The sequence below is a fragment of the Alligator sinensis genome, unplaced genomic scaffold (assembly GCF_000455745.1).
Source record: "Alligator sinensis unplaced genomic scaffold, ASM45574v1 scaffold916_1, whole genome shotgun sequence".
NCBI classification, from domain to species: domain Eukaryota; kingdom Metazoa; phylum Chordata; order Crocodylia; family Alligatoridae; genus Alligator; species Alligator sinensis.
Window position 1 is genome coordinate 369,688 of NW_005842874.1, and position 15,519 is coordinate 385,206.

The 15,519-nt window shown below is 47.7% G+C and overlaps 1 protein-coding gene across 5 annotated transcripts in view; it reads left to right on the forward strand.

Moving 5' to 3' along the window:
* The window catches only part of PDIA5 (protein disulfide isomerase family A member 5), a 139,533-nt gene that overhangs the window by 94,037 nt on the left and 29,977 nt on the right, over positions 1 to 15,519 (forward strand). For all 5 annotated transcript variants that reach the window (XR_003091828.1, XM_025191966.1, XM_025191964.1 and 2 more), the window contains one exon: positions 3,878 to 4,008. Coding sequence is in view for 4 of the 5 variants with exons in the window: in XM_025191966.1 (XP_025047751.1) it covers positions 3,878 to 4,008 (131 nt within the window). In the remaining variant the exon portion in view is untranslated. The remainder of the gene's footprint in view (positions 1 to 3,877; positions 4,009 to 15,519) is intronic.

Genomic DNA, 15,519 nt, shown 5'->3' on the forward strand with positions numbered 1-15,519 from the left:
GAATTTAATGAGTCGGAGATGAGACCGTGAGCTGATGAATAACAGATTTCTAGAGTAGTTCTACCTGTACAGGGTTGTTGCAGTCTATTCAAGAAGTAAAGTCACATTTGATATCAGTCTCTTTACTAAAATAAAATAAGTTTGATTACTGTCCATGCTCTTAAATAGAGCAGTGTGATATATTGTGCCCTGGTTTGAGAGGCAGACTTTGTATTTTATGATCTGCTCTTGAAATACTTGACAAAAGTTTTTCTTCTGGCAATACCTGCTACAAAGGCTTTTATGGGTGGGTTATTCTCTGTCAACCCCTTCTGATCCTGCCAGCTCTGTATGCATACCTTTAGACACCGCAGCTCAAGACATAAAGTCCATTCTGTTGGCTCTTTGCTAAAATAACTGTTCCATGTTGTACCAGTCCTACTCATACCATTGGGCAGAATTGCTTGTGTTGTTTATTTTACTGACCCATAGAAATTAACTGTCTGGTGCTGGAAATGCAAGCCACAGTCTTGCCCTTAGGGGAAACTTTCCTGCTGTTTCCTCAAATCAGTAATGACCAAGTTACTCTTCGTACACTTCTAAAAATATTCAGATTTCATAGATTTCATAGACATTAGGGCTGGAAGGGACCTTAAAGATCATCAAGTCCAGCTCCCTGCCCCAAGGGCAGGAAGTCAGCTAGGGTCAAAGGATCCCAGCAAGATGCACATCCAAACGTTACTTGAATGAGTCTGGAGTAGGTGCCTGCACCACTTCTGGGAGGAGTCTATTCCAGGTCTTGGGGGCTTGGACAGTAAAGAAGTTTTTCCTTGTGTCCAGCCTAAAATGGTCTTGGAGGAGTTTATGACTGTTGGCCCTTGTTTTCCCTTGGGGCGCTCTGGTAAACAGACATCCTCCCAGATCCCGATGCACACCCCTGATGTACTTATAAGCAGCCACCAGGTTCCCCCTGAGCCTGCGCTTTTCCAGACTGAAGAGTCCCATGGCGCTCAGCCTCTCTTCATAAGGCCTGTTCTCTTGCCCTCTGATCATGTGCATGGCTCTCCTCTGGGCTCTTGCAAACTTCTTGACATCCTTCTTAAATTGTGGAGCCCAGAACTGGATGCAGTACTCCAGCTGTGGCCTCACCAAAGCCAAGTACAGCAGGAGGATGACATCCTTAGATTTACTTGAAAAGTATCTATGGATGCAAGCCAGAGTGTTTTTTTGCTTTACCATCTGCAACATCGCATTGATGGCTCATGTTCATCTTGTGGTCAGTTGTGACCCCCAAGTCTCTTTCAGCAGTGGTGCTAGCAAGTGTAGCACTGCCGAGCCTATAAGCATGCTGCAGCACCAGCTGACTTGCAGGTGCCCAGCCTCTCGGTGTTCCTTTACTAGATCTACACCGATGCTGGGTATAAATACGCCCTCACCCTGGCCATCCTGCATCATGCTAGGCAGGGCAGTCCCATTGGTTTGATGAAAGACCAACGTGAAGTACCCATTAAGCAGGTTGGCTTTTTCCTGGGTGTCAGTTATCAGCTGTCCCATTTGGTTTAGCAGGGGTCCAGTGTTATCCGATTCCTTACATATCTGAAAAAGGGCTTCTTATTATCCTTGATATATGAAGCCACATGGAGCTTGGTTGCAGCCTTGCCTTTCCTGATCCGCTCCCTGCAGGTACGGACAAGTGCTGAGTACTCCTCCTTGGTGGTAATTCCAGCCTTTATAAGTCTCTCTTTTGAGGCGTAGGAAGTCCTCAGTTTCCCTGCTGAGCCAAGGGGGTTGCTGTGCCCTTTTGCTACCCTTCCTTTGAGATGGGATGGCCATCCCTTGTGCTGTCAGGATCGTTCCCTTGAGGAGCAACCACTCCTCTTGTCCAGTCATGGTCCCTTAGGGCCTCGACAGTGAGCCTCCTGAGCTTGTCAAAGTCAGCTTTCCTGAAGTCGAGGACTTCAGCATTGCTGACTGACTTGCCACCTCTGCGATGGATTGTAAAGGTGATCAGCTCGTGGTTACTATCAGCCAGCTTTCCATCAATTCTTAGGTCACTGACTAGATCATCCCCTTTGGCCAATACCAGGTCCAGCAGTGCTTTACATCTTGTCGGCCCATAGACTTCTTGAGTCAGGTAGAGCTCATCCACGCATGTGAGGAAGCTTTGCAACCGATTGGATTTGGTCGAGTGCTCTTCCCATGAGATGTCCGGGTAGTTGAAGTCTCCCATGACAACCATGGACCGGGAGCATGCAGCCTCAGCCAGTTCTGTGGTGAATTCCTGGTCCAGCTCTTGTTTCTGGTTAGGAGGTCTGTAGTAGACTCCTACCATGGTGTCCCCTGTGCCACGTTCCCCACATATTTTAACCCAGAGGGACTCCAGTCATCTTCCCTGGGTGCCAGTGTCAATTTGCAGGGACGTGTAGCTGTCCTTGACAGAGAGCTATACCCCCACCCCTTTTGTCTACACGATCTCGCCTGTATAGCGTATAGCCATCTATACCTGTGGCCCAGTCATAGGTGGAGTCCCACCAGGTCTCCGTTATCCCTATGAGATCGTAGTCATTCTTGTTTAGCAGGAGGACCTGTTCCTCCTGTTTATTCTCCAAGCTCCTGGCATTGGTGCACACCAGAGGTGGGCAAAATGCAGCTCGCGAGCCAGATGTGGCCTGCCAAGCCATTCTGTTCGGCCTGCGGGGCCTCCTAAAAGACTTACAAAATTAATATTTATCTGCCCCTGGCTGCCTGTCACACGACCCTCAATGGCTTGCCAAAACTCTGTGAGTGGCCCTCTGCCCGAAATAATTGCCCGCCCCTGGTGTTCAGGCACGTAAGTGTCCCACTGGGGGCCTTGCCTTTCCCTAGCCCTGGAACAATCTGTAGGTAGGGGTCAGTTCCCTTGAGTACCTTGGCCCACTGGATTTGCAAAGGTTGCTCAGTGGGCTTGCAGTGGCGGTAGTCCCCCCCATTCCCTGGTGGGCTTAGTTTAAAGCCCCATTGAGCAGGTCAGCCAGTCTGGCTGAGAAGAGCCTCCTCTGCAGCGCAGTGTGGTGGAGGCCGTCTCTTCCCAGCAGACCACTGCCTCTCTCACCAAAGAGTGGACTCTGATCGTGGAAGCCGAAGCCTTTGCATGACACCTGTCGCAGTCCTTGGTTGACTACCTCGATCCTCCTCTCCCTCCTCAGCCCATAGCCCAAAACCAGGAGGATCGAGGAAAACACCACCTGTGCCCCCAACCCCTTAAGCCCTGCTCCCAAAGCCCTGTAGTGTCTCACGACCCAGCTAGGATTGCTCCGAGCCATGTCATTCGTACCCACGTGGATAAGGAGCATAGGGTAGTGGTCAGTGGACTGGATGAGTTTAGGGATCCTCTTAGCCACATCCCGGATACGGGCTCCTGGGAAGCAGCAGACCTTCCGAGCTAAGGGGTTGAGGTGGCAAATCGCGCCCTCAGTCCCCCTCAGGAGGGAGTCTCCCGCGATGACCGCTCTACAAGTGGCCTTAGGGAGAGCAGGGATGGTAGCTGTGGGTGAGCATCTGTTGCCTGCAGGAGCTGGCAGCTCTGCAGGCTCTACTGGGGCTGCACAAGGTTTGTACTTGTTGCAGAGCCCCAGAGGGGAGGGGACCTTGGTGCAGCATGCCTTGAGGCCACTGACCACCTTGGTCCAACCCCCTGGCTAGACAGAACGGGGGATCCCAGAATCCTCCCTTGTCTTGAGCTATAAGAGCTGGACCAGCTGAGCTACACAAGTCCCCTCCCTCCAGGGCCCTGCTTACCTCCAGCTGTGCTGGGAGTCGGCGGGGTGCTCCGTGGTTGCTGGGGGTTGCTGGGGGGCTTTGGGGTGCGGGGGCACGATGGGCTTGCAATGGATGTTTCATTGCCTTTCTTTTTCTTCAGTCCTCAAGCACCACCTCCACCCGAACCAGCTTGGGAAGAAAAGCAAACAAGCATTATCCACCTTGTGGGAGAAGACTTCAAGGAATCTTTGAAGAAGAAGAAGCATGCCCTTGTCATGTTCTATGCCCCATGTGAGTAGATGTTTCTCTTGCCATACAGCTTTTGTGTGCCTCCATTGTATTTCTATGCACTTTTCTGAATAGATGTGCTTTTAGATCTGCTCTTTAAAACAAAACATCCAGATCTGAACACCCTGGCCTTGTCAAAGTTAAAACCTGCTTAGCTGTTTTGGGACCATCTCTAACCTATTTTGTGCATCCGTATGGAGAGAAAAAAAAAGTCAACAGGTTTTAATCTAAAAGGTTACTGAGCTACCACAGACCCCAAAGGAGGCGGATGGATAAACGAAGTGAATTTTATTTTCCTTGGTTTCATCTTCTGGCCTGCATTAAAAAAAATGTTATCCATTACAGTATAGCAGTAGACACAGAGGACCGGGTTTGCTAATGCATAACTCCAGCATATTTGCCATTTTTATTCCAGTGATATCACTAGAGTACTACAAGAGAAATTAGTCCCTTACAGTCCAAGCCCAAATTCTGATGGGACCTTTCCAGTAATAAATTTGTATTTGAATCCACGTGTGCATGAGTATAGCAACTGCGTCGCCAAATTACCTCATTTACATTAGTGAGTCAGCTCCTTTTGATGACGGTGGGAATCTTTCCATTAGACCCTCTGTAAGTAAGGTAGTTTGGGGCAAAGCTGATTTCTCCAACTATTTTATATTACTGTATTGTGGCATAGCACAGGTTGTGCCTGCCACTTCAAGGGCTTGAGCAGGCTGCAGATCTGTCTGCAGGTGGGAGCAGACCCAATCAGGTGGGTCACATGGCACCCAGGAGGCTGCCTCTGTTCCCCTGCCTGCCTTTTTCCCTCCTCCCCTTATTTTTGCTCCATGCACCCTGCAACCTGGGGCTCTGAGCACAGCCCCAGCCCAGCCCTGTGGCAGCAGCATGCAGCCTGCATGGGTGCTGTGGGGGCCAGGCTGAGCTAGGCTAGGGCCATGCTCAGTGTCCTAGGCTAGATGGAGCCTGCTGGTGCTAAGCAAGGTTGCGGGGGGGGCAGAGGTTGAGGGGAAGGGGGAACAGAGGTTGTGGGGACCAGGCAGGGGGCAGAGGTAACACGGGGACAGGCACAAGCAGGGGCCAAACTGTTTGACCTCTCCACACCACCTGCCTCAGAATTGCCTGCTCCCCTGCAGCAGTGGGAGAGATGAATTTTAAGATGACCCTCCAATAACTAGATTCTATATGTGGAAAATTATAAAAAATTTATACAATTTCCATGTACAGAATCTAAAGGGGGAGGGGGTTATCTTGAATTCAGAGTTGTCTTAAATTTGAGTAAATTGTTTTGCTTTTTTCAAATATAGTCAGTTTCCAGCCAAGAGTGCCTCATCTGTCTTCCTGATTTTCACTGTGCTGTTTGTGTTGTTTAAGCCAGCAAATTCATCTTTTCTGTTTTCAGTATTATTCTAGAGAGGTCTGGACACCATGTATATTCTAAACTTTTTTTTTTTGGTTTGTACTGGAAAAGAACGTATCTATGTAATGTCTATTTGATATTTATAGTCTTTTTAAAAAAAAAAAAAAAAAAGCAGGCAGATTCAGTCTCCAAACTTGCATGTAAAATATTGTGCTGTCAGACGACCGTCTTGCAATTAATTGAGAACATTTAGATAAGCAGTTCCTAACTTATGGACAGTATCAGACTTGTTCCCACAAAACTGAAGGCCTTTTTTAATCAGACCCTTAATGTTTAATCAGGCAGCTCCTTATTTTGCTTTTCTGTCTGAGAATGAAACATGAATGCAATCTGGGCTCCCACAAAGCTGTGCTGGATATGGGATGCAGAGAGATGGTGAGGAGTGGAATTCACAAGGGAATTCCTGGAAGGCTGTAAAAGAAAGTGGAAAGGCCTTAATCCTTTAGGCAGCTCTAGTTCCCACCACCCATTGACTAAAAATTGCTTCTGTGCCAGGAATTTCTGATTCGCAGAACCCAATTGGGTAAGAATGGAACTTTTAAATGATACGTTAAATAGTGTGAGTAAAGTCGTGTCCAGCTAGTTTGCTTTACCTTCTCTTTCCATTATGAACTACTTTCTATGAAGGAGAGAGAACTTTTTTTTTTTAAATTATTTTTAATTTCTCCAACCTTCCAAGAGCATTTTTAAATTGCTTCTCTAACTTTGTGTCAGGAGAAGGGGAGGAAGGAGTGGCACTAAATCTTAAATAGCATTTAAATTTTGAACTTCATAAGACATTATGCAGTTTATTAATGCCCAGCTCCTATGGTCACATGCATGTGTCTTCTCTGTGACAGCTAAATGGTGAAACCCTTACTCATTGAGTAGTACCTTCCCCCATGCATAATTCCACTAAGTTAGTAGGATTGTGTAGGGATGTGAAGGTCATGGAGCAAAGTTACTATCTTTGAGAGTCAGGTTATCAAGGTTGTCATAGCCTGTCTCTACATGTATTAATGGGCCACTGGAATGGAGTTGGCCTGATTCTTTGCTATTCTGCACATCTGGATTCCTTGTTAAACCTGTTCTTAGGGACCTACTCAATTTGCGATTTCATCAATTTTTTTTTTTTTTGCAAAAACCACAAAATTGCCATTGTCCATGAAATCTGTGAACTAGAGAGAAAAAAAAACACCTTACTAAAAATAAAATGATGGATCCCCAGTGGGAGCCAGTGGTCCTTGTGGCCAGTACAGCCCAGCCTCAAAGCCCTCTGGGCGGAGGGAAGGGGAGCTGCCGGCACCAAGGTGGCACCACCTCCTCCTGCCCCTTGCCACTAAATGGCTGAGAGCACTGGCCCTGCCCCTCTTGGCCAATCAGCAGCGAGGGGTGGGGCCACATGACAAACAGCCCTTGGCCAATCAGCAGCAAGGGGTAGGACCACAAACCTCTTGGCCTATCAGAGGCATGGCGGGAGGGAGGGGTGCTGCAGTAAGCCCGTGAAAATGGTGGCTGGCCCCACAGTCGGCCCGCGAAATTGGCCACCTGCCTCCTTGATTTTGGTAGGTCCCTACCTAGTCTTGAAACGCGTAGTCTAGAGAAGAAGACTGAGGAGCAATGAGGTGTCACGGTCTTCAAATATGTAAAAGATGATTGCAGAGAGGAAAGTTATCAACTGTTCCCCATGTCCCATTGGAGGGCAGGACAAGAAGTAATGGACTTCGATTGCAATGGGAAGTTTAGGTTAGATCCGGGGTGTCAAACCTGCCTGGCCCCCAGATCTGGATGCAGTGGCATTCAAGGCAAGGGGTGGCAGCAGCCATGTGGGGCTAACACAGCTATTGCTCCCCCTTCTCCCTCCCTCCACCCCACCGGCAATATGCATCCCCAGTGGGCAATGCACCTGGATTGTGGCAGCAAGTCCTGCTCCTGTCTCTCTACCCTGAATCCCTGGCTCCTCTGGGGCACCCTCAGGGCAGAGGACCTGCTTCATAGACAGGATTCAGCCTGTTGGTCATAGATTTACCACTCCTGTGCTAGACATTAAGAAAAGCTTTCTAACTGTAAGGAGAGGTCAGCCCGAGCACAGATTACCTACAGAAGTTGTAGAAGCTCCTTGGCTGGAGGTTTTAAGAGCAGGTTAGACGCACAAAAAAATCTGTCAGGGATGTTTTATGATTAGTTGATTCAGCCGTGAGGCAAGGCATGGACGAGATGAGTTTTCAGATGCTCCTGAGATCCATTTTCTGCGATTCTAACAACACGCTTTGAGCCAAACGATACCCCCGTCTGTCTGTGGGTAGGATAGATGGGTGTTTGGAAAGCAGATCAATCACAAGGATTTGTCTGATTCCTCATTAAGAGCATCATTGCCTTTGCAGTCCCCCAAGTTTAGGGCTTGCGGTGTTTTGTCGGCGTCAGATTTATTCTCATTAAACATCAAAGTTTGCGGTTATGTGCAGGCCTGGTGATACATAAATACACACACGTACATACGTTCAGCCAGCCTGTTCTTGATCAGGCGTGGCAAGAAATGATTGAATATTTTAAGTCTCTGGGTGCAATGAAATAATTATTAAGGAAAACAGAACAGTACAAATCATCCTGTACGAACTCGGCTGCTTTTCTGAACTGATAATGTGCCTTCTGCTAAATTTGATAGATTAACTTTTGTTTACAACTTTCTCAGTCATGGGACCTCTTGGTGCTTATGCTTGCCAATTAGTGCTAACTTGCTTATTTTAGTGCAGAAGGAGCACTGGTAAAATTGCCAGGCCTCATTAGATCAAATAATTTCTGTTCTCTATTCAGATCCACGTCCCAGGTCAGTGCAGCCCCGCTGTGTGTTACTCTATTCAGTGAGTGCTCCATGAGAGGGGGGGCAGGGTTTATCTTTTGCACAAACTACAAACCTCTTCTATTTAGACTTTGAATTTAAAACAGTGGATTGAGTGGTCTGACCTTTCTACAGCCTTCAGTTAAAGTAACGAACCTTTAGGCAAAGGCCACGGTGATTTCTATCCTCTTTATTCCTATTAAATTAATATCTTGCATTTGTATATAGCGCCTTTCAACCCAAAGCACTTAACGTACATAGGAGACCCTTCGCTCTGCTGAAATGCAGCCATCTCTTGGGGAGGAAAGCAGCAGTGTTTTAATAGCACATAGCAACATTTCAGTGGTTTAAGAAAGGAAAGGAAGACTGCTGTGTCCAGCTGAATGAGCAACGGGAATCCTAGTAGGAAGCAAGTAGGTGCCATTTTGAATTTGGCCATAACACCGAGGCTCAAACCGTGGAAAAAAGTAATGTAGGGCCTTTTAATAACTTTGAACTCAATGAAGTCAATGGAAAGAGAGGCTCCCATTGACTTCAGATTGCTCAGTGAGTGACAAACACCTTGGCTTCATATTTCATGTGCAAAGAGGCACTTCTGGCAGCGCGATGAGCACTGAATTATACTGAGCTGTTAGCTCATTATTGGCTCGGGGGAAGAAAATCACCCACTGCATAGCCAGGGCAGTAACTAGGTTTTACCTGACGTTTCAGTCTGGAACTAATTGAGTCCCACTCAGAGCCGTGTTGTGCTGCCAGGCAGTGAGCTGCATGTCTCTTCAGCAGACAGTTGGGTCTACCAACACTTATTAGCGCTGCTTCTGTTGCATAGAAAACTGTGCAAAACAAAAATCAGTTGTTGATTAGCTGTCAGAGCCACAAAGGGCAGACAAATTGCGGTAAATAAAGCATCATTTCGATTGGGGAAGTTTCTGCCATGTAATTTGGAGTGAATTGAGCAAGAGTGAACCATAAGTAGAAACAAGAGGGAATCTTTTCCGATGGAACCGTTTTTACTGGAGGGGAAAAAAAAAGCTTTGTGAATTTTTTTGTAGGAAGGTGCTGATTTCAGCAAAATTTTGTCAAGAAAGGTTTCTTCACTCGGGGGTTGCGGGGGCGGGGGGGTGAAATATAGTGTGTGGGTGGGGGAAAGGAGATGCACACGGGTGTGCCCCAGAGTACGTGCACATCGAGGGTCCACCTGGAATGCGGTAGGAATAAAGTCCCTTTTGCTTGATTCAGACCCGGGCCTTCAGCTTTTTCCTTGCAGCTGTGCTTTCTGACCTCCCAGCTACTAGCAGCTGTAGGTTTAGACCATCCAGGCTTTTTGACTGGAGCTATTTCTGCTTCTATGAATTCAAAATTAGTCGATGGGCAAGAGACAGAGATACTGAATCTATAACCCAGTAGATCTGGTGCTCACCTATGATATGAGAGGCCCCGGGTTTAAGTCCCTGTTCCAATGAACATTGTATTTTCATAGTGGAACAGCTCCAGCAAGGGGAAAAAGTCAGATTCCCACCCCAGAACGTACAATAGCCTTGCAGACGGGTTACATGCATATAATGCGGATGGGCTGACAGATCTGGGACTTGAGCCTGGGTGAATGTCCTAACCACCAAGATGCAGGGTTTGTTGGGGTCAGTTTATTAGGGTTTTTTGTTTTTAGGTTGTTTGCTGTTGGTTTTTTTTCTCCATGGAAAACATCTAAAGGTTTTAGCTTTATCCCAGTGCACAATGAGAATATGCACAATTCTCTTTTTTTGTGGCAGGGAGGGGAAATATATTTTTCTGCCCAGTTCTAATCATCAAGTTTATAATGGAGAATAGCGGTGCTGCAGTCTCAAGCTTTAAGTATCTGTTGTGTATTTTCTTGTAGTCGGGATTTCAATGAAGGGTTTTCTGCAAGTAGAAAAAGTAGCCCCTCTCCCCCCCCCACACGTACACGAGGCCTTTCTTCTTTCTTTTCAAACCTCAATATTGTTTTAAGAAACAAAGAATAATATGGCAATGCAAGTATTTGTGGATCATCATGAAGGTCAAAACCTACCTTCAAGACGATTTCTGGTATGAAGGAATCGACCATGTTAGGATTATGGTAGGATTTATGCCTGAACAAGTCCTAGTTCCTTAGGATTTATTGTGCTGAATGGCTGGTTGTAGAGGGAGGATTTAATGCTTTACAGACAAATTCAGCTTCTCTTCTTTAAAAAAAAATATGCAGGCAGGTTTTTTTTAATAACTTTTTCTGTCAGCTAAATTGGTAATGAGGTAAGCAAGAAGTGATAATAAGGAAAAAAAATCACTGTTCTTTTTTGTGGCTTGTGGAGGTGGCTGTTAATATAATTAACTTACCAAATGGCCTCAATTTGTAGGGCTCTCCAGGGTTCCCCAAATGGGCATTTTCTAATAAGCATTTTACTGCTGAGGGCTGATTTCCAGTTTGCCTTTACTAATCATGCCAGAAACTTTTATTTAAATTGGAGTTACTGTTGTCAGCTAGTGAGGTTCATCCTTTAGGACTAATACAACCTGACCCACGGATGCTGTACTTAAGAACACATGGAGTAAAAGCACGGTTGGAAATTGTTCTTTTTTTGGTTGAGATTTTAGTACAGATTTAGATAAAACTGGGCAGCTGCTACTTGTATAGAGCTTTCATCTCTTTGTTTTGCTACTTGCTCATCTCATAAAGTCTTTTCCAAACTTGCATTTTCCTTGGTAAGTGGGAATGAGTTAAAACATTCAGCTTTCCTTTAAGACCTCCTGGAAGAGTTTTTGGTGTAGTTTGAAAACCATTGAAAAGAAAAAAACAGGTCTTAAAATTGTCTTGCTGCCAGACCTCACCCCAGTTTGGTAAGTCAGTTTTCTGACAAAATGCAAACTTTCTTCTTGGGCTGTGAAGTCTTTATGAAGATGTACCCTCACAAGGAGAATTTGTCGGTGGCTAAACAGAGAATCCCTCATTGACCTGTGGCTAGAAGATAGATGGGAAAACTCCTCTGCAGAATTACAGCCCAGTCAGCCTGACCTCAATACCTGAAAAGATTGTGGAGCATGTCATCAAGAAGTCTTGTTAAGCACCTAGAGAATAACAAGATGATCAGGACCAGCCAGTACACATTCATCAAGACCAAACTGAATTTCTTTTATGGTAAGGAGATGGCTTTTGTGGATGTAAGCAGAGCAATGAATGCGATATACCCCAGCTCTAGCAAGGCTCTTGATAGTGGCTTCCAGGATATTCTCATTATGAAGCTAAGGAAATTCCTCACTCCATAAAGAAAAATACTGTAAGACGCTGTCACAGATCGCGCCACTTTTGAGGGGCTGCTCTTCTTTGGGACTCCTCGAGAAGGAGCCTTATTCAGTCTCCCACTAGTGAAGGGCCCACTGATGCCAGCCCAGACTATCTGTAACATCCCGAACTGGAGAGCTCCTTTTCTTTTGTCAGCTCCTGGAAAGGAGAATGTTTCTTCTTCAAGAGGGGTGGGAATGCAGTCAGAGTGCTGACATCCCTAACAGCACAGCAGACTGCTCAGCTTCAAACGATTACTCTTTTTTGTGCCATTTCTATACTTGGAGGCTTTAGACCAGTGGCAGCCAACCTTCTGGTCCCTTGGCCAGATGAGTGGTATGAGGTCCGTGCACAGGCTGGACCCTGCATGGAGTCTGCTCATGGGGTCAATCTGTGGGTCTGATCCAATGCCTTATCCTGCACACCTCTTTCAGCCCATGCACCAGCCCTTCACGAGTTTGAAAATTTGGCAGCAGGTACTGCCAATTAACCATTAACACTGGTACTGCTCTCTAGCTGCAAAATTTTAGGACTCTTGGGGAGTCCCTCAGGCTGGATGACAATCCTAGTTTAGACCATAGTTTCTCAACCTGTGGTATGCATACCCCTGGGGGTATGTGAGGACACAGGCAGGGGGTATGCAGGTGCGGACAACCCCGATAGCAAGGGGGCACCACCGGTCCCCCTGCCACTGCTGGGTTCACGTCCGGCTGCTCGCCCCCACCCCCAAACCAGCCAAAGGCTGCTGCAGGAGGGGGAGGGTGGGCACACAGATACCTGCGCACTCCCCGCTGACAGGCAATTAAGTTTTCTTTTTTTTATCCTGCCTGGGCTTTGGAGGGGGCAGGGGCACAGACTGAGACCCCCAGAGTGCAGGAGGGGCAGGGTACTGCCCTGCTCCCTCCTGCACTGTGGGGATTGGCCTCACGATGCAGCCCGCCTGGGGCCCAGTTCACTGCGGGTGGAAGGGCTGACGGTGGCACCGGGCTCTTCCTGGCATTTGGGGCAGGCTGTGGTGATGGGAGGGGGGCTGCTGCCTGCCCCCGCCAGTGCCACTGCCGCTGAACACAGGGGGGGAAAAGCCCTGTGCTGCTGCCAGCCCCAGCCTGTAGCCAGCCTGGGCTCTTAGGCAGCTGCAGTAGGCAGCAGTCAGGCTGCAAACTTCTGCACCGGGCTCCGCAACCCCGGCATCAGCTCCATACTGGCAACTGCACGTGCGCCTCAAAGCAGAGAGCGGGTTTATCCCCGCTCTGAGGTGTGAGTGCAGTCACCGCCAGCATGGAGCTGATGCTGGGGCTGCGGAGCCCGGTGCAGCTGTTTACAGCCTGACTGCTGCCTACTGTAGCTGCCCGAGAACCCAGGCTGGCTACAAACAGCTGTGCTCGGCTCCAGAGCCCCATCATCAGCTCCGTGCTGGCTGCGACTGCATACGCACCTCAGAGCAGAGAGCGGGGATAAACCTGCTCTCTGCTTTGAGGTGCATGTGCAGGTGCTGGCATGGAGCTGATGCTGGGGCTGCAGAGCCCAGTACAGCTGTTTGCAGCCTCTCTGCTGCAGCTGCCTAGAACCCAGGCTGGATACAGGAGGTGCCGGCAGCGGCACAGGGCTTTTGTGGGCCATGCTGCCTCAGGGTCCGTCCCCCCCCACCGTCTGCTCAGAGCCACAGGATGCTGGAGCCTGGAACAGCTCCTCTGCAGCCTCCTGGCTGCAGCCAGCCCAGGCTCTGGGTAGCTGCTGTCAGCCTCAGAGCCCGGTCTGCTTGCAGCCTCCCAGCCACCTGCTGGGAACAGCCTGGGCTCCATGGCTGGCAGCACCTGCCTAGAGCCCAGGCTGGCAGTGGAGTGCCCAGCAAAATGGCTTCACGTGCCATGCTTGTTCCAGGGGTTGCCGACCCCTACCCTACAGACCTCACGTGCCGTGCTCGGCACACGTGCCCCGGGGGTTGCTGACTGCTGCCCTACAGACTTACCTCACTGCCGTGGGCCTGATGATCTTCCAAGGTCCCTTCCAGCCCTAATGTCTATGAAATCACCCCAACCCCTGCTGCAGCAGCCCCAGAACCAGCCGACGCTACCTGCCTGCACCACAATTATGGTTACTACCTGTCCCCTCTCTCTCCCCACCCTTCACTCTCTTCAGCCTCTCCCCTTCCCTGTCTCTCTCTCTCTCCTTCTTTTCCTCTCTCTCTCACCCTTTCCTCCTCTTCAAAACTATGGCGAAAAATTTGGCATGCTGTGCATTGCACAACTTTTTAAATTCCCCAGCAATAATTTGGCACATCACGCTTTGCGCAACACTGAGTTCAGCCCTCCTGTCTTTGGCCAACATTGCCTCTGGCCCAGGTACATTCTTGAGCACCCCTGGTATAAAAGGTAGCAACCCTACCCACACCAGATCAGACATCTGTCATATCACGGCCTTATATACACAGCCCTTCTTCCAACATATGGATTCACGTTAGTCTGTAAATATAAAATCCCCTGGAAAATTGAGTGTTGGGGTACTTACTAAAATTTTCAGAAGTTAGGGGGTACTTGCGCTACCTAAAAGGTTGAGAAACACTGATCTAGATAGTGAGGGAGTTGAATCCAGTTCCATGTAGATCAGTTGACAGAACCACAAGGAGAGAAATACTTGGTTGGTAGATCAGCTGAAGCCAAGGAGACGTACCTATAAGAGCCTGATAAATTCTGTGTCCCGTAAGGAAATAGCAGTGTTTGGACCAGTGGTCCATTGTTACCAATGGCTAGCTCTTTCACAGGGGGCTTCAAGAAACCCCTCAGCAAGTATTTATTGGATAAGCTGTTCATAGGAAAAGTTTTTCTAATGGAGACTAGTTGATCCCTTTAGTGGAACTAAATACTTCATTAAAACATCATCCCCCTTGAGTAGCTATATAAGAGGCTGAGTATGCACAAGTCAATACCCTGCAGGATTCTTGTAGGAGAGACCCATTTCCCATAACTGTGCATATGGTTACACATTGTCATAAAGTATACAATATTCCCCCCCCGCCCCATCTTCTATGATGAAGTATGCCTTGTTAAGCTTTTATTAGTAAGCTGTAAGAATGTGAACAAAATGTATTTGTTAGTAAATGAGGCTTAAAATATCTATCCAAAATTAAGATGCACGCTGCAAAGAATCACTTGAAAAGCTTCGAGTATCACTAGGAAGAATTTACCGGTTGAACGTAGGAGGAGGAGATCCAGGATCTAGATGTGAGCACTCAGATAAGGGTTCTTCAAATGCAGCATGTGTATTTTGCGGTTTTGATTATTTATGTGAGCGTTGCAGCCAGTTTTCTTCTGTTCGTTAGCGGGGTGTTTGCTATCGACTATCACATCAGTCAGATTCATGCTTATTGCTGTAAATAGTGTTGATGCCAGTGCTCTCCACCGAGTCCGCTAATGGTCTGTTTTTGATAAAGGATGAATCTGAAAAGAGGTCAGGCTGGCGCAGTGCTTGTGTCTTAGGATATTAATTAGCACCGAGAGAACTGCTCTTCACCATTACTCTTAACTCAGAAGTTATGAGTCAGTTTAATGGACTGAACGCAGCCGAGGCGGGAACAGGCAAGGCGCTCTGGGAATACAACTGTGGCATTAAACCTGAAGATAAATTTGTCAGGGTCCCCCTCCCTCGTTCTGAGAGACAGGATTCCCACTTTAAATCTTTAAAAACCTTAAAATGTTACAACCGATTGAATCGTTGGGCGGGAGATTTACCTCTTGCGAAGCTGACCTCTTCACACGCACAAGACAGGGATGGCTTCAACGGATGATTTAACAAAAGGGCCAGTTGAACCAGTTGCCGCTGAATATTCCCTCCCACAAAAATACAATTGGCATTGTGCAATGTGAAACCAGTGCAGATTTACAGTATTACAGCAATATTTCAGGGGCCTGCTTTTGAGTCAGGCTGGGATTTAACAGGTGTAATTTTGATAGTGCAATTAATTGCACTCTTTTTCCCCCCCCC